At 25.5% G+C, this 17,683-nt stretch overlaps 4 protein-coding genes across 6 annotated transcripts; 3 read left to right on the top strand and 1 right to left on the bottom strand.

Annotated features, from left to right (window-relative positions):
- Nucleotides 1–201: 201 nt before the first annotated feature.
- Nucleotides 202–8,601, top strand: LOC127289830 (transcription initiation factor TFIID subunit 3). Of its 3 annotated transcripts, XM_051318028.1 has the most exons (11): nt 203–425; nt 1,020–1,201; nt 1,277–1,519; nt 1,596–2,701; nt 2,789–3,403; nt 4,128–4,319; nt 4,400–4,512; nt 4,604–4,719; nt 6,911–7,005; nt 7,662–7,762; nt 7,840–8,601. In XM_051318028.1, exons 2-11 carry the CDS (start codon nt 1,036–1,038, stop codon nt 7,976–7,978), a joined length of 2,886 nt encoding a protein of 961 aa, XP_051173985.1. In that variant the 5' UTR covers nt 203–425; nt 1,020–1,035; the 3' UTR covers nt 7,979–8,601. The 3 variants fall into 3 exon arrangements, with proteins under 3 accessions (XP_051173984.1, XP_051173983.1, XP_051173985.1); XM_051318027.1 differs by lacking the exon at nt 6,911–7,005 and having other exon boundaries at nt 202–425; nt 1,023–1,201; nt 4,604–4,916; XM_051318026.1 differs by lacking the exon at nt 6,911–7,005 and having other exon boundaries at nt 202–425; nt 4,604–4,916.
- A 23-nt stretch (nt 8,602–8,624) lies between these two features.
- LOC127289840 (CCR4-NOT transcription complex subunit 11) lies at nt 8,625–11,831 on the bottom strand. Its single transcript, XM_051318045.1, has 2 exons — nt 11,444–11,831; nt 8,625–11,336 (listed from the first exon to the last, which is right to left on the bottom strand). Exons 1-2 carry the CDS (start codon nt 11,567–11,569, stop codon nt 10,107–10,109), a joined length of 1,356 nt encoding a protein of 451 aa, XP_051174002.1. The 5' UTR covers nt 11,570–11,831; the 3' UTR covers nt 8,625–10,106.
- Nucleotides 11,832–11,951: 120 nt separating this feature from the next.
- Nucleotides 11,952–13,073, top strand: LOC127289845 (mediator of RNA polymerase II transcription subunit 10). Its single transcript, XM_051318058.1, has 3 exons — nt 11,952–12,125; nt 12,512–12,595; nt 12,714–13,073. Exons 1-3 carry the CDS (start codon nt 12,004–12,006, stop codon nt 12,901–12,903), a joined length of 396 nt encoding a protein of 131 aa, XP_051174015.1. The 5' UTR covers nt 11,952–12,003; the 3' UTR covers nt 12,904–13,073.
- Nucleotides 13,074–13,329: 256 nt separating this feature from the next.
- LOC127289836 (chitooligosaccharidolytic beta-N-acetylglucosaminidase) lies at nt 13,330–16,687 on the top strand. Its single transcript, XM_051318039.1, has 6 exons — nt 13,330–13,690; nt 14,096–14,489; nt 14,696–15,139; nt 15,253–15,761; nt 15,882–16,015; nt 16,233–16,687. The coding sequence occupies exons 1-6, from the start codon at nt 13,557–13,559 to the stop codon at nt 16,463–16,465; spliced, it is 1,848 nt and encodes a 615-aa protein (XP_051173996.1). The 5' UTR covers nt 13,330–13,556; the 3' UTR covers nt 16,466–16,687.
- The last annotated feature ends 996 nt before the right edge of the window (nt 16,688–17,683 follow it).

The raw sequence follows: 17,683 nt of genomic DNA, 5'->3' as shown, positions 1-17,683 counted from the left end.
AAGATAAGTATTTAATCATAACATTTATCTTTATAGTAATATTATTAACATATAATTTTCTAAATAAACTCCTTAAATAATTACATTACAATTGAATTACAAGAATCTTTTAACAATTTTTTTAACAATTCATTGAAAAAAAAAAATAAATATGCAAAATAATGATAATGAAAAATTGAACTCCATATTTAAAATCTTTAAAATTAGTCAGTGTTAAACAAAATGGCGATGGACGCTCGTGATGTGAGAGAAGGTGAAAGACATTCTCGATATTTATTTATCTTTAAATAATATATATACATGTTTAACAACATTAAAATATAACTTAAATGAATGACTTCATATTCTGTATATAATTTTGCTATGGAAGTGAGGTTAATACCATTCAGAAGTCGTTAATTTCATGCTCCACTTTAGAAAATCAGGTAAGACATAATTTCTTTTTATATTGTACACATTCCTCTGTCAGATTTTTTTTTTTTGAAAATTTATTAACTACAATTACACCATATGTTTTTGAAAAGAGATTGTAAGTTCTTTTTAAAAGTACATATTATTTAAAAATGTATTCTTAACCTTACTTTTCACTTCTTTTGGGGGTAGGTAATTAAGTTTTAATTGTATTCACCACGTATTTACTGGATTCCATGCTTGAAAAACCATCATCATTCAGGAAATTTTGTCTTTTAATAGTTTTCTAATTATTTCACTTTTTGATAAACAATTCTACTCACAATAGTTATAAAATGTAAATTTATTATCTCAGAAATTACTTATGAAAATGGTTACTGATTCCTTATAGAGGAAATATTTTATCTTTCAAATTAGTAGAAAAAAATGGTTAATTAATCTTTAAAAAGATTAAGATTTTTCTGGATTTATTAAATATTTTTGATTTTATAGGTTATGTTGACAAAATGAATGAATATATTTATTGATTCAATTTAAAACCTTAAAAATTAGTTTTCTATTAATCTGTTTCTAAAAAAAAAAAAAAAATAATTAAATGACTTTGTTAGCAGTTTAAGTTGCAAAATGACGACGGACTACAGTCGCAGTGTTCTGCGACTTGTCGTGGCTCAAATGTGCCAAACTGTCGGTTGGCATTCCATTAATTCCACTCCTTTGGAATTTTTGGTTGATCTCATGCATGAATATCTTCTGCGAATATCAAGACTCACACATCAATATTGTGAAGTTGGTATGTATTTCTTCTGTTTTTTTTTTTTTATTATTTTTAATTAACTTCTATAGTAAAACTTTACCTTATTAACAGTGGGAAGAACGGAACCAAATCTCGACGATTTGGGATTAGCTTTTCGTCATATGAATATTAATATTGAAGAATTATCGGAATATGTGAGAAATGTTGATTCAATTCCATGTCCGATTTCAGTACCAAAACTTCCTATACCTAGAGAAAATCATTTGAATTTTTTGAAGCCCGGTAGTCGTGAAGTTGTAACTAGACCCGTACATGTTCATGAACATTTACCGGCAATGTATCCTGAAACTGAAGGTAAATATTGTATTACAATTATATTTATATTATTTTAATAATAATAATTGTAAAATTAATTTAACTATTTTTATAGAAGATTATCCCACGGAGAAATCGGAGATAAATTTAACAAACGGTGTATCGGAGTCAACGGAATCAAATGGATTACCAGCAGGTGTATCGGACAATTTAACAGCTCACGGAATGTCACCTCAAGGAGTATTCAAACGTCCCGGTGATCCAGTTTCATTTGAAAGTCCAATAACAAAACGGCCAAAATTAACCGAGGAGGGAAGACCATTGCGCGAGATTCACAGTGTCATGATGACGACATCAGGATTTTTGTCACCAGCACGTGAAGGTAAACTCCCTGAAGCTCGTACTCCTCAACAGGTACGATCTGATTCGCCCCCACCCAGTTCTTATCCCATGGTTCCACCAGAATTAAAGTCTGACAAAAAACCAAAGAAAATCATCAAGAAAACACCAGAGGCACGTAAATTGGATAAAGAAAATAAAAAGAAAAATCGTGCTAAAGAACTATTTAAACCGGACGAGGTGAAAAAGCTCACTGGCATGAAGGAATTGGCCAAATTAAAAGCATTAAAGCCAGGTGGCGGAAAAACACCTGGACCATCAGGTACACCATCAACGACAAAAACACCGCAATCTAAAAATACCGCCAGTCCTAAGTCGCAAAAAATTCCATCAAAAGTGAAAACAGAAAAAATTATCGAAATCCCATCAAATGTCATTACACCACTGCCCGATAAAAAACAAGATATTGATAAACTTCCATCCGAACCTGACAAGCGAAAACTCAATATATTTAAAAAGATTTCCAAACCCGAGAAAGAAACAGAAAAACACAAAGATTTAAAAATCTCGAGAGAAAATTCGCCAATCGATATTGGCGAACGTAATCAAATTGACAGCGGTGAAATAAAACGTGAGGAGAAAAAAACTCCACACACACCTGATGTTGTACTCCCCGTTGGTGATGCATCTGAATTTCAAAGTCCCGCCACCTATGCTTACACATTCGATAATATGTCACCTCCCGGTACGCCAAGCACTCCAAAAACTCCCGAACTCAGCCTCCCAGTGCCCGTGGAGCCAAAGAAAAAGAAACGTGAACGAGTCACCAAGAAAAAAGAACCAAAAGTCAAAACACCCAAATCAACACTCAATTCTAAAAAGGTAATTTTTACAAAAAAAAAAAAAACTTTAAAAAAAACACATTTAATTTTTATAATTACTAATTTTTAAAAAAATTTTCTCCCATAGGCAAAAATGATGGTGGAACCATTAGAAATGGATATAATGGATAGATCTAAATCTCAAATCCCTCAACGTCCTGATTCTCCTCCCCATCATCATCATCATCATCATCCACCACCTCCAACTCCTCAACCACCTCCCATATTACGTGAACCACATAATCTTTTACCATTTTCATTTTTTCCACCATTTCCATCTCCAGGTCTCATTCCACCTCCAATTGGACATCCAATGTTTCCACGTTTTCCTCTCCCACTTCCCAAAGGTATAACACATTCACATCCAGGTATGGCGAATTTACCGATACCACCACGGTTTCTTAATCCACCAATGAAACTTGATGATTATTCAATGGTGAAATCGAAACCAGTGGAACGTGAAAAAACAATTGTCCCATCGCATTATGCGCCAATTATTCCGCCGCCATCCGTTAAATCCGAAAAACTAGAGAAAGAAAAAATTGAAAAAATCAAATTACCGGATAAAGAATTAATATTACCTGTTGCTTCACCAGTAGTATCATCACCTGTGATAAATACACCATCAATTATTCCTCCTTTGGCATTGCCTATTGTACCATCAGTGCCGATTAAACATGCAAAATTGGAAAAACTCGATAAGGTATGGATTATTTTTGGTTTCTTATTTAAAGTACTTTAATTTTTTGATAGTATTTTTATTTTCGACAGGACTACTTTTTTAATACTGATTTTGAATGCTACTTTTTCTAAAAAAAAAATGTAAAGAAAAACTGCTAGAATTGTTTAGTTTTTAAGTAAATTAATTGATAATTAATTAATATAAATTACTCTTCTCAGTTGTTTAGACAAATTCTCCTAATTCAATTATTTGAAAAATCTTAATTAAAATCATTCAAAAATTAAATTATTTTTTAAAATAATTAATAACATTTCTAAATAGTTCAATTATTTTAAATATTTAAAATTAAAATTCTTTTTGAAATTCAATAACTACGAAAAAAAAATTGCAATTAAACGTTAATCAATAATTTTAATTCAAATTCTTCAAAAATTACCATTAAAATTCTTCGAAATTTCAATTATTTACAACATCGTTAAATCGTTATAAATTAAATTATCTTTAAAAATTTCCATTAAAATCATTGAAAAATCAAATAATTTTGTAATCTTCAACAAAAATTCTTTGAAAATTACATTATTTTAAAAACTAATATATTGTACTCTAATAATTATTTTAAATAATTTCAATTTAATTCTCTCTCAATTTTTTACAAAACAATTTTACAAAAAATTTCTGAAAATATTTCTTTTTAAAGTTTACGATTATAATTTTGAAAAATATTAATTCCCTATGATTGTTTTAGAAATCAAAGGAGCATAAAAAAGAGAAAAAAGATAAAATCAAGAAAAAGAAGGACAAAAAAGAGAAACACAAAGAGAAGGGTGAAAAAATAAAGAAGGAAAAAAGTGAAAAGAAGGAGAAATTGGAGAAAATCAAAGAGAAAAAGGAGAAACGCGAAAAGCGCAAGGAGAAAGATTTAAACAAAAAGACTGTGGTAATTATTTTATTAAAATTTTTAATTTTCATTTTACATTTTTTTTTTTCAAATTTTTCCTAAACATTAATAATATACAGAAAGAAGAAAAGGCTGTAATTCCACATGAAATTGGAGTTCCAAAACTCACCCTCAAATTGGGAACATCATCTCCAAGACCTCCCACACCCGATGCTGCTCCAATGAAAAAAATGTAAGAATTAATTTTGTTTTGAAAACTTTTTACTCTTAATATTTAATCTCTCAATTTAATTATTATTTCTTTAATAAAATTAATATTCTAGAACAATAAAGCCATTATTGAAGAAACCAGAAGATGAGACAATGAAAAGAGAGCCAAGTCCAGAATTGGCGAAAATCTCGGCACTTGTTACACGGCCGCCAAAACAGAAGGCACCAAGTAAGAAAACAGAGGAGGGCAATTTAGACCTATATCCCGCTCTCTCTTCAGAATCTTCTTTTTCTTCTAGTTTATCACTTTCATCCACTCCTCGAAAAAGACCTATATTTAAACCCCTTGCATCACCTCCTCCTTATTCCTATCCTAAAACTCCAAGTCCTCCATTGCAGCAGCAGCAATCAACATTTTTCTATGTTGTAAGTATTTTTCTTACCTTCTTAAAAAAAACAAAAACAAAAATTAATTCTAAAATCAGATATTTTAACACATTTTCAAAAGTTTATCTTTTACAGTTTTTTAATTAAATAATAATTATTTATATTATAATTGCTAAAAATTAACATTTTTTAATTTTAAATCATATATTATTTTATAATAATTATTATAATATAAATATTATTATATTACTTATTATATTGATAAATATAATTTTTTAAATTAAAATTTACAAAATTATATATCTTTTTCATATATTCAGCAGATCGTTTAAAATAATTCTAGCAAATTTATTTTCTGTGATTATGTCGCAAAAGAAAGAAAAAAAAACAGTGAATTTTTATACAATTCGCAGAAATATTTTTTTGTAAAAGAAAGTCAGCCCAACCCATCCAGGCTGTAAATGGAGAAGATCATACACCCTCTCATCATATTCCATATCCCTCATTCTCTTTTCTTGACATTTCTTCTGTGTTCTGTGGTGATGGTACAGCTTCTCTTTTAGTTGATTCTTTTCTATTTTTTTTTCTTTTATTTAAAATGCGCTATTGTCAATTCTGTAGAAATTAGAAAATTTATATTTTTATTCTACCTTTTCTTATGTTTGCATATATAAATTTGATCTTTTATTTTTAATTTCTTTGATAGTTACTATTTTTGTAGTCATTTTTCTATTTGACTTGAATTCGTAACTTTTTGTTTCTATATTATCAAAAATTTACAAATGCACTGAATTTGTCAATTTTTTTTTTTTTTTTTAAATTTTTATTTAAATTAAAAAATTTTGAATCGGATAATAATCTAATTTTTTTTCAATTTCCATTTTAAAAAACCTCAGTTTGAGAAAATTAAATTGTCCACATTAATTGGTCACGTGAGCCATCATTACATCTAATAATTCATTTCATTAGTTGTCATAATTTTTTTTCCAAAAAAAAAAAAAACATTTTCATTTTTATTCCTAAATAAAGGAATTTAATTAGAAATCATTCATTATTTATTTTACATATGAGTGATCTATTTATGATTTATATTCAATAATTTAACAGTGATATGATAATTTTTCCAAAAATGTTTTGTTTATGCATATCTATAATTTTTCACTTAGAAAAATTTTTATAGTATTAACAGATTTGTAAAGAAACATTTGTGGAAAAAATAAAACACAAAATTGCTGTTAACTCGAAAAAAAAAACATTTAAATTAATAATTATCTTTTTTTTTCAACTCTAATGTTGAAAATATAAAAATTTCAAAAATATTAAGAATCTTATAATGATTTATTGTGAAAAAATTGACATACATTTTTAATGCTTGCCTCAAAATTTTTTTTTATTTTAATTTTACGTGTATTAAAAATTTTGTTAAATATTATACTTGTCTCTTCTTTGCAATGCTTTGTACATAGGATGAAGCTAGCTTTTTATTATTATTATTATTATTATTATTATATACGTAGTTGTGAAATTAAATGTTGAAAAGATTCTTTTTTTTCTAATACATCTAATGGAAGAAATATTATAAAGGATTGTTCGCACCAATAAAAAGCAATTAATAATTAAAAATTTAATATTAATTGACTTTCGTAAATTGATAATAATTAAACAAATTTTTTATAAATTGATTTTAATCCCGATTTGGTTTAAATTGTGTATTAAAATAAGTGTTAATTTCCATTAATTAGAGGAGGTTTCTATTTTAAATTTCGAAAATTAAAAAAAGTAATAAACAATTTTTCTTCTACAATCCTCTTAGGTTTTTCTTTAGAAAATTCTTTTTCATTGTCTTCTTTATGTTGAATTTAAATAATTAAATTTTGTAGAACCGCTACTAAAGTAGAAGCAAGTAGCTAATTTTAATATTTAAAAAAAAAAATTAGTTGCATGGAAAGCGCATGGTTTTTTGCTTAAAAAAAAAAAAGAAAATTAGCATGACCAAGCTGTTAGGTATATAACAATCAGTTTTCACGGTACAGAGGTGAAACCAGCTGCAGTTACTAAAAAGGAAGATACAAAAGAAGATAAGGAAAATGGAGGAAACATATTGATTTCACCACCAACAGCTCCTGCGGTAAGTTTTTTTTCCCTTCCCTTCCTTGCAGTTAAATAAAAATTAAATTATAAAATTGAATAGTAATTATTCATTATGTTTAAATACATAAAAATTGAAAATATTTTACAATTATTGTTATCATTTCTTTTTAGTTTAAAATTTAATTTTAGAGAATTAGTAAAAAAACTAAAAAAAATGATTGCAGGCAATTTTAATCCTAATTTACGTTTAATTTGTAAGATATGAAAATATTGGGAAAATTATTTATAAATAATGGAAAAATGAAAGAAAGAAGAGACAAGTCAAGCATATAGAAATTTAATTTCTAAAAATCTGCGTTTATAACGTTCACATGCGTCATATTACAATACATTGTTCATAAATCATTATTTTAACGAAATCATTATATATACTGTTTTTAAAAAAAAAAAAAGAACAGTCTCATTTTCACAGAACGAATCGCTAATCCCTTATAGCATGAGCAAAAGTTTCATTCATTACATTTAATAAACTTTGACTCCTTATAAAAGAAATATCAATTACCAAAGGAAACAAAATTTTTTTTTCTCATATTTGTGACATTTAGAGAAAATATTAATTAAAAATCTAAGGATGGGTTAGGTTGTTAAATTTTGGATATTTTTTTTTCTCCTCTTACGAAACGAGTGTTACAGGATGAAAGTGGAAATCAAATTTGGATTTGTCCTGCGTGCGGAAGTCAGGATGATGGATCACCAATGGTAGGATGTGATGATTGCGATGCTTGGTATCATTGGTGAGTTAAATATAAATTTTTTCTTTTTATAATATTTAATAAAAATTATAATTTTTAAATCATTTTTTTTTTTTAAGGGTATGCGTTGGTATGCACATACCGCCAGCATCAAATGAAGATTGGTATTGTCGTCAGTGTCTATCGAAAAAACAGGAACTTCATCATGATAAGAAAAAGAAGAAGGGCAAAAAGAAAAAAGTGAAAATGCCTGCCTAGTATAAGCTAACCGGGCCCGGGATAAGGCCCGGTTTGTCATCAGTTACAAATCCCATGAAAGCAAAAACAAAAACCAACAAGGACGCTATGAAAAATTTGAAAGGTAAGAAAGTCACTAAAAAAGAAATGAAAATGCACATGAAGGGAATGAAAGTAAAAGCAAATAAAATTGACATTAAAGATAAGAAAAGTATCATTAAAGTAAAAAATACGAAAAAACTTAAGAAACTCAAAAATCCTAGTTCCGAATTTAAATCTCAATAATAATCCAAAAAAAATTTTGATGTATTATCATTATGTATCAAAGATAATTAATTAAATTTAAAAAATAATTTGAATTTGAAAAAGATAATTTAGAATTAATTAAAAATTTATTTGGTTTTGAAAAAAAACTCATTTTGAAATATAAAACAATTTTCAAAATGAGAAAAATGTAAACCGTTTTTGCTTTCAAAATAACTTGTTAAATTTTATATAATTGTTTTACGTCATGTAATCTGTTTTCTTGTAAATAATATTTAAAAAAAAGGATGTGTCTCATTATTGTTATTAAGAGATAATAGAAATAGATTGTGTACATATTACTTATTATAGTGTTATTAAAAATCGTCAACAATCAAGTATATCAATTTTTTTTTTTTTATAATTTACATTTTACAGTCATTTATAGTAACTTATACACAACGTTGAAACTATTTCTATTTGTATATTATCAGTTAACACGATTTATGAATGAATGAATTTATATAAATAATTATTTGCAATTTCACATACATATTTAAGATTCTCATTTTCGTTTCTTTTTCTTTCATTAAATTTAATCAGTGATTAATGCCAAATATTATGGATCATTATCTCTTGAGACATTATATGAAACTGAATTGCAAACAAAAAATAGTCGTTTTCATTTAATTAAATTATTATTAAAATTATGCAAAAAAACGAAAATTATTCATTTTTATAAAAATTAATATTACTAAAGTAAAAGAAGTGGAAATTGTATTTTTAACAATTAAAAATTATTTTTTAAAAGATTTTCTCTTTTTTTTTTAAAGAAGTAAGAACATGTTTTTGATCAAGACTTTAAATTTTTTTTTAATTTTACAAAATATAATTAAGCGATATTATAAAAGTGTACATTTTTTTTTTTGAACTATCTACGTTGATCTCTACATAATTTATGTAATTTCAATTAATATTTTCAATATTTTTCCTAACTTTCTTCCAATCGAAATTTACAAAATGAATGATATAGAAATAAATTGTTAAAGTGTATTACACTTCTTTTTATATTAATTTTACTCAGCATTTGATGGATTGTTATTACGAATGAAAAAAAAAAAGAATTACAATTTTCGAGAAAAATTGTATTCAACAAAAAATTACTACATTAATATTTAAATTATTAACAAGATGTGAAAAATTTTAGAAACTTTATTAAAAAAAAATTTAAAAATCGCATGTTTCTAGTTGGAAAAACTTTTTAATAATTTCATTCGAAAAACAGTTTGTTAAGAAACTACGTAGCAAATTGTTGTTAAACAACACAAAAAATTGTTAAAAACAAAATAACAAATTAACACACAGAGCAATTGAATTATCTATATATATATATATATATTATATTTACTGATACAATATATTCACAGCGTCAATTTTGTTGAATGGGCGTATGTATGACTTCCATAAGTGTATTTAAAGAAAAAAAGAAAAAAAAAACTTGAAAATGTACGAATTATAAGAATATAATATATGATAACGAAAATGTTTAAATTTTTTTAAAAATATTCCATTTATGCTGAATAATTTTATTTTTATAACAAAATGAAACGTAATTTTAACGAAAAAGAGTACAAAAAGGAAAGGATCCACTGAAAATAGTATAGACTTTAAATTATACAAAACTTGATTTTTTTTTATAATTATCAAATTCGACAAATTTATTATTTTACAATTAACAAAAAAAAAAAAAAGTTTTATAAATTAAATAATATTCTACAAATGAACGGAAAAAAAACTCGTACTACGTACTTTACGTAGTTTTTCCGTGATAAAAATATAATTTTTCTTTTTTTTTTTAAAAAACAAATTTATCTTTATTTATATTCACAAAAAATTGTTTATTCACTCAACTCATATTTATTTTACTTTTAGTCACTGGAGTACTTAGACCACCAACATCTCCCGATTCCAATTGTTTTAATAATCGAAATAATGCAGCGGCCTCTCTAATACGACTAAATTCAATACAAAATGCTTGAACTTCAATAAATAATTCCTGAACGTTAATAATTTTATTTCTAATAAGTGATTGTAAAAAAACACAAACCAAACGAACAAGTCGATTTTGCATATAACGATCCTTAATTGTTTCACATGTTGATATACAATTACTAATATAAAGATGTACAAATTCAGTTGGTAAATCAACTGTTGTTGTTAAACGATTAACAACTTCCATTGAATGTAATGACATTTCCATATTGACAAGAACACTAAAATATTCAGTTATTTGACTTGATTGCATTAATTTTAATAATACCTCAATGGCAATTAATGGATTATTTTCAACTAAATCAGGAAGTTTATTTGGTGTTAAGCCAATATGATAAACAAGTTTTGGATCTTTTTCAAGAACAGTGACAAGATATTGTTGTTGTTGTAATGTTAATACACTTTTAAATGCTTTACTCATTAATCGTCTTGCACCGGCACAATTTGAAACACACATACTTGTATCGTATTCAATTGTAAATTGTGTTGGTTCAGTGAAATTCATCCATATTGGATTGCTCATTGTTTGATAAAGTGGCGGTGCTAAACGAAGAAATTCTGGACGATAACTTTGTTCAAAAAGCGGTGGATTTCCAGTAATTAATTCGTCAATTATTTTTTTACTTGCATTTTTATCATTATCTTTTGAATTGATATGTTCAATTTCTGGTAAAATTACTGGATTACCACATTTTGTCATTGCCGGAAGTTCCGATTGACGTTCAATTATTTGTAATTGTAAACTTGTTAAATCAGGTTGTGCCGATGGTACAAAATAAAGTTCATCAATCACTTGTCTTGGTGATTTTTTCATTATTTCATTACTTTTTGGACCCAATAATCCGGCAAGTAAATTTTTTTCACATTGTGATAATGCTGGCACATGACTGGGATTATTGATTTTTCCGACAATTGTTGATTCCTCGGGTGATTTTAAAATTTGTACAAATACTGATGCAAATGGTGTCGTGGCTATTGATTCGCCACGATAAAGATCGTATAAAAGACCAACGGCAATAACACGTTGAATTTGATTAGAAAGAAGATCATTGTGTTGTAATAATAATAAAAGAGTCATTCCAATCTAAAAAATAAAACATAATAATAAATATTAGCAATCAATTTTTGGAATATTATGAAAAAAAATCGAAAAATTTGTAATGATTGCAAAAATTAAATTTCTGCCAATACCTTAAAATGATTCTCCTTGGGAAATTTTTGATGTAATTGATTTGAAAGATTTTCAAAATTAATGTTAACATTATCCTCGTTTACAATGTCTAACAATTGTACCAAATCTTGTGGAGATAGTGACATTTTGTTTTTATTTATTGTAAACTTAATTCAATTTACATTTAAAATTTCGTTTTTCTCTTTTACTTTTGGAGGTTATAAAAAATCAAATTTTTTGGAGAAAAGCATGAAAATAACATTAAATTATTGATTTTCTGAGGTTGTAAATTTGAAATATAAATCACATTCACTATTTACATTTAATTATTTAATAAATAAACGAAATAAAGAAATTGTAAACAAATTATTAATTATAAACATAGTTGACCATGGTTAATAAAGTTTAAAAGATAGCGCTTTTAAAACTAATGATTAATTAGAAAAATGATCACATGAAGCGCTAATGTCGAAAGACCATAAACTTTAATGTTGGCTAACATGTTTTTAGACTAACTTCATGACAGTAGTACAGTGATTTTGTAGGTTAGAAAACCAAAAATTGTAAACATCACCAAAAAATGGCATCCCCACTGGAAGATTTGGAATTAAAATTAGAATTATTTATAGAAAATATGAGATTAACTAGAATAGTTGTAAGTGATTTTCAACCACAAGGACAAAATGTACTGAATCAAAAAATGTAAGTTTTTTTTTTCGATTTAAAAACAGTTTTAATTGTTATCTTTATGATTTCACGCATATCATTTTCGTAATAACCAAATCATTGTTTATTAAACGAAGTATTGTTTTTCCTTTTCATGAACAATTTATAATTGTTATCTACTTTTTTTTTTTACAAAAATAACTAATTCCTTTAGAAGGTTTTTGATTAATAAATCATAACCTAACATTCGATTTTATTTTATTTTTGTTATACTTTCTATTTAACGTTTTCTCTTTCAATTTCTAATAGTGAAACATTTTTAAATTGTAATTTGTTGAATAAAATCAAAATAATTTAGAAAATTTATTACTAATATTTTTGCGTGTGTTTAAAAAAAAATTAATTGACAATATTTATAACAGACAGGGAATTGTTACTGGTTTGCAAGAAATTGACAAATTGAAATCTCAAGTTAAAGATGTTCACGTTCCATTAGAAGTCTTTGAGTAAGTAATAATTTTTTTTTTATTAAATTATTAAAATGGACCACAATTTATTATGAATACTAATAAATAAATAAAAAAAATACAACTTTTATAAGAATTGATAATTTTTTTTTTATAGTTACATCGATCAGGGTAAAAATCCACAACTTTATACAAAAGATTGCATTGAACGGGCACTAGCAAAAAATGAAGAAGTCAAAGGTAAAATTGATGGCTACAGGAAATTGAAGGCAAATTTACTAGTGGAATTCAATCGAGTTCTTCCTAATGAATTGGCGAAATATCGAGCAATTCGCGGCGATGAATAAATTAAGTATTTTTAGATTTTATTTCAAATTAAATATTCTACACTTTAATTTATATGCTATTTGTTATTGATAATTCAATAATAATAATATAATTGATATTTTTTAATGATTAATTCTCGTTCGAATTTCTTAATTTAAGAATTTAATAATAAGAGATATTAAAAATTTAACAGTTGTTCTAAATTTAGACATTAAAAAAAAAACCTGTTTTCATTGATAAGCTTTTAATTTTATTTACATTTTCAACAAAATTGTTTTTTATTTGTTTTGGTGGTGAATAAGAAACGAGACGTTTTTTTTTAAACGTATTTAATTTTAATTATATATAATAATTATTATATTTTCAAATTATTTCATTTTTTATTTAATAAATAATTTTTTTAAAGGGGATATCTAGTTATAGATATAAACCTGAAAATTCATTCAAAAATAATGAATGCATGTCTTTATAATCAATGTGTCAACTTATCTTGAATATGAATGTTATCTTGACAATTACATTTCCTTTTTTTGTTGTGTGCATTCAGTTTCTTAAGTTTATTATTGGAGTTAAAGTGTTTGGTACAATTTCTTGTAAAATGAAATTATAAACCCACCGTTTCCCCTCCTTTCACTCTCTCTTTCTCTTCTCCTTCGAACTAAAAAGTGGGAGAATGATGTTTCGATTAAAAAGGCTGAAATTTTCTCAACGTTCAGTCGCAATGTTGATTATCACTGGCGGGATGTTTTTTTTATTTACGCTTCTCTCATCACAATTATTTATTGTCAACAATGCAGAATTTCTTAGGTAAGAATAATTTTGTTTTCTTTAAATATTTCTATGTTGTACACTTTATTATTATTATTAAATAATGACTAGAATTTGTTATTTTCAATTTATTTATTTATTGATAAAATCCAATTTTTTAAAATTATATTTTTAAAAAGTAATTTAAATTATTTTCTTTAAATATTTATGTTCTCTTTATAATTATTTAAATAACCAAAACTTGTTATTTTCAATATTTATTTATTTTTAACAAATTGATAAAATTTGAATTTTGATAATTATTTACAAAAAAAATATTAATAATTTTAATAAAATCTATTCAAGTTTAAAAGTAGGCTTTTATGTTGTGAAAGGTGAAAGTAAATTATTATTCTCATGTATTCCTTTGGTTGTAAAGTGAATTTTATTTTTTTTCCATTTCAGTCCATGGCACTACGAATGCAAAGCGGGATTTTGTCAAAAATCATCATTAACATCAAATATCACTAATCCAAAATCATTATCAACTTGTCAATTAATATGTGGCGATGGTATTGTTTGGCCAAAACCGACAAAACATTATTCAATGGATTCACGTACAGTTGCGTTGAATCCAGAGAAAATAAAAATTGTTGGTATTAAATTAAATACACCAGTAGGAGAACTTTTAAATCAAAATTTTTTTAATCTCAAGGAAAATATTAATCGTCTTGTAAAAAAAAAAGAAACTGGTCAAACGTTAATTGTTAATTTTGAAATTGAATCCGATGATACTTTTATGACACTCGACACTGATGAATCCTACACTTTACATTTGTCAGAGAGCCAAGAAAAGAAGGTAAACAAGAAATGATAAATTATTCATTACGAGGGAATAATTTGCAAAATTTTATTATAAAAAATCAATTCGTTAATTATATATTAAATGTTTAATTAATCGTAAAGTTTTTTATTTAATAAAACTTAAATAATTATATGTAAATAAAATTTTTATTTTTTATAAATGTAATTTATTTAAAAAAAAATTGTTTTCTATTTTTTTAGATATTCGCAATGATAACTGCAAATAACTATTTTGGAGCGCGTCATGGTTTGGAAACATTGTCTCAATTAATAGTTTTGGATGATTTGCGAGATGAAATTCATATTTTATCATCTGCTCTTATCAAAGATAAACCAGCGTTTCCCTATCGTGGACTATTATTGGATTCAAGTCGAAATTTCATGGATAAAAATTCAATTTTACGAACTATCTCCGGTATGGGAATGTCGAAATTAAATACACTACATTGGCATATAACGGATTCGCACAGTTTTCCAATTGTCAGCAAAACATGGCCAAAATTTTCGCAATACGGAGCCTATAGTCGTGAGAAAATTTATACCGATAATGATGTGAAAGAAATTATTGAATTTGGACTTCTTAATGGTGTTCGAATTTTACCGGAATTTGATGCTCCCGCTCACGTTGGCGAGGGTTGGCAATGGGTGAGTCATATTTTTCTCCTCTAATTAATTATTTAAATAAAATAATAATTATTAGAATATTAATTATTAATAGAAATAATAATTATTTTTTAATAGAAATTTATTTAAAATAGGTTGAAGGCGACGCTGTTGTTTGCTTTAATGCAGAACCGTGGAATAATTATTGTGTTGAACCACCTTGCGGACAATTGAATCCAATCAGTGAAAGAATGTATGAGATTTTAGAAGGAATCTATAAAGATTTTTTGAAAGCTTTTCGTCCCGATATATTTCACATGGGTGGCGATGAAATAAATATAAATTGTTGGAATTCTTCGGAGTCTATTGGCAATTGGATGGAATCCCAAGGTTGGACGAGAGATAAGAAAAATTTTTTTAAACTTTGGAAACATTTTCAAGATCGAGCATATAATTTAGTGACAAAAGTAAATAATGGCAAAGAATTACCCGCTATTCTTTGGACAAGTGATTTGACAAATGAGGAGAATATCGATTATTTAGATCCAAAGAAATATATCGTACAAATTTGGACGGATAAATTTGATTCAACAATTAAACGATTATTGGATAAAAATTTACGTATTATTTTTTCAAATTATGATGCTCTTTATTTGGATTGTGGGTGAGTTTGGAAATTTTTTTTTTTTATAGACAATTAAATTGGAATATTTTTAGTTATTGCAACTATTTTTTTTTTATTAAAAATCGTAAAAAAAGGTATAATTTATATATTTTTATTCAGATTTAGCTCTTGGGTTGGAGAAGGTAATAATTGGTGTTCACCTTACAAAGGTTGGCAACTCGTTTATGATAATTCGCCATATAAAATTCTCGCTAATCAATCAGTTACGGCTGAAAAAAGAGAATTAGTTCTCGGTAATTCTTAATTTATTCCACTTTAAAATTTACATATTTATATTATGTAAAAAGAAAAAAAATTGAAATCTATTGCTATTTTTATGTTTAGATTTTTGCTTGATTTGTTCATATGTTTTTTAGTATTTTTTAATTTATTGTTTCTAAACATTTTTTTTCTATTTTGATTATACAATTTTTTTTTTATTATTAATTTGGAAATATGAAATTTTAATAGGAGCTGAAGCAGCTTTATGGTCAGAACAAGTGGATAGTTCATCGTTGGACATGAAATTTTGGCCAAGAGCTGCGGCATTAGCCGAAAGACTTTGGACAAATCCAGAATCAAGTTGGAGATCTGCCGAGCAAAGACTTTTAAGACATCGTGAACGTTTAATTAAAAAAGGAATCAATTGTGATACATTGCAACCTGAATGGTGTATGCAAAATCAAGGAAAATGTGTTCTTTAACAAAAAAAAAAGGATAAATTAACAATGAAATGAACTGTGATTGATAAATATAGAATTACACTAATTGATAAATCAATTACTATTAATTTATTAAGTAATTTTCAAATTCTGCTTAATTTACAACTTATTTAGCTTCAAATTTACAGTATAGTTAAAAACAATAATAATAACAGTAATTAAAATAATAAAATTTTCAATAAATAAGAAGAATTCTTATTCAAATATGTTCAGTTATTTTTGGAAGGAAAAAGAATTAACGAAATTCTTGTTCACCTCGATAAACCTGTCATTTCATTCGAGAATAGATAAAACTTGTCCTACAGGTTTAAATTCTTTAAAAAAAATTCTTTAGAAGTGCCATAAAAGTGAATATTCCCGTATTCGTTATATTTATAAAGATCAATAAGCTTACAAAGTCGATTTTTTTTTTCTAATTCAGAGAAGGATAAAATTAAAATTTTTAATTTAAATTTTTTTACCGCGCAATATTTTAAAACGACAGTGCTGCTTCCAATTAAATTTAAAATCAAAACAGTTTAAAAATGTTTCACTTTTTTTAAAAAAATTATTTATATTTAACATTAAAAATAAAAAAAAAAAAAAAATTATAAAAAGGATCAGAATTACGTCCCATAATAATGGTTGCATCCATGGAAAATCATGAAAAAGTTTTTCCTCATTTCCTTTGAAGATGTCGGCACTTTCTCCTTATATACCAAAACTGAATTTGTATATACCGCTTGTGAGAAAATTCAAATATTTCAAAAATTAAATAAAATATATAATTTTTGAATTTACCTAGTTGAAAAAATATTTTTATTTTTTATGACCAAAATTGTGCATTAAATTAATTTTACTAATTGTTTATTTAATAAAAATTAATATTTTATCAATTCTTAGATTACTTAGTATCATTTTTTTTTTTTTTTTTTTGTTTAATTGACATTAATAAATTTAGGATAAAATTATTAAAATATAACAGAAATTACAATATATAAATGTAATATTAAAAATATATATAAATTTATTTTCCATCACCAAAAAATTTTCTTTCTCTTCCTCATAATAAACATTTATACATATACAATATCGTGATAACATTAACATAAGAAAACTATTTAAACAAATAATTGTTATAAATGAACACAATTTGTTTAATCTATTCCTTTAAGTTAATAACAATTGAGCAATATTTCTATATTATATGTTTATCGTTAT

The sequence above is a fragment of the Leptopilina boulardi genome, unplaced genomic scaffold, assembly GCF_019393585.1.
Source record: "Leptopilina boulardi isolate dan_hultmark-lab unplaced genomic scaffold, ZJU_Lbou_2.1 LbouV2_51, whole genome shotgun sequence".
NCBI lineage: Eukaryota > Metazoa > Arthropoda > Insecta > Hymenoptera > Figitidae > Leptopilina > Leptopilina boulardi.
This window is presented reverse-complemented; position numbering and strand designations above follow the sequence as displayed.

Excerpts from the sequence above, each read along its gene's own strand:
- LOC127289836 (XM_051318039.1), top strand. The coding sequence starts at position 13,557 with ATGATGTTTCGATTAAAAAGGCTGAAATTTTCTCAACGTTCAGTCGCA. Across the intron at positions 15,140-15,252 it reads TTGGCGAGGGTTGGCAATGG|GTTGAAGGCGACGCTGTTGT; the intron begins GTGAGTCATATT and ends TATTTAAAATAG. Across the intron at positions 15,762-15,881 it reads GCTCTTTATTTGGATTGTGG|ATTTAGCTCTTGGGTTGGAG; the intron begins GTGAGTTTGGAA and ends ATTTTTATTCAG.
- LOC127289840 (XM_051318045.1), bottom strand. The coding sequence starts at position 11,569 with ATGTCACTATCTCCACAAGATTTGGTACAATTGTTAGACATTGTAAAC. Across the intron at positions 11,337-11,443 it reads CCAAGGAGAATCATTTTAAG|ATTGGAATGACTCTTTTATT; the intron begins GTATTGGCAGAA and ends TTTATTTTTTAG.
- LOC127289830 (XM_051318027.1), top strand. The coding sequence starts at position 1,036 with ATGACGACGGACTACAGTCGCAGTGTTCTGCGACTTGTCGTGGCTCAA. Across the intron at positions 4,320-4,399 it reads ATTTAAACAAAAAGACTGTG|AAAGAAGAAAAGGCTGTAAT; the intron begins GTAATTATTTTA and ends AATAATATACAG. Across the intron at positions 4,917-7,661 it reads AATCAACATTTTTCTATGTT|GATGAAAGTGGAAATCAAAT; the intron begins GTAAGTATTTTT and ends CGAGTGTTACAG.
- LOC127289845 (XM_051318058.1), top strand. The coding sequence starts at position 12,004 with ATGGCATCCCCACTGGAAGATTTGGAATTAAAATTAGAATTATTTATA. Across the intron at positions 12,126-12,511 it reads AATGTACTGAATCAAAAAAT|ACAGGGAATTGTTACTGGTT; the intron begins GTAAGTTTTTTT and ends TATTTATAACAG. Across the intron at positions 12,596-12,713 it reads GTTCCATTAGAAGTCTTTGA|TTACATCGATCAGGGTAAAA; the intron begins GTAAGTAATAAT and ends TTTTTTTTATAG.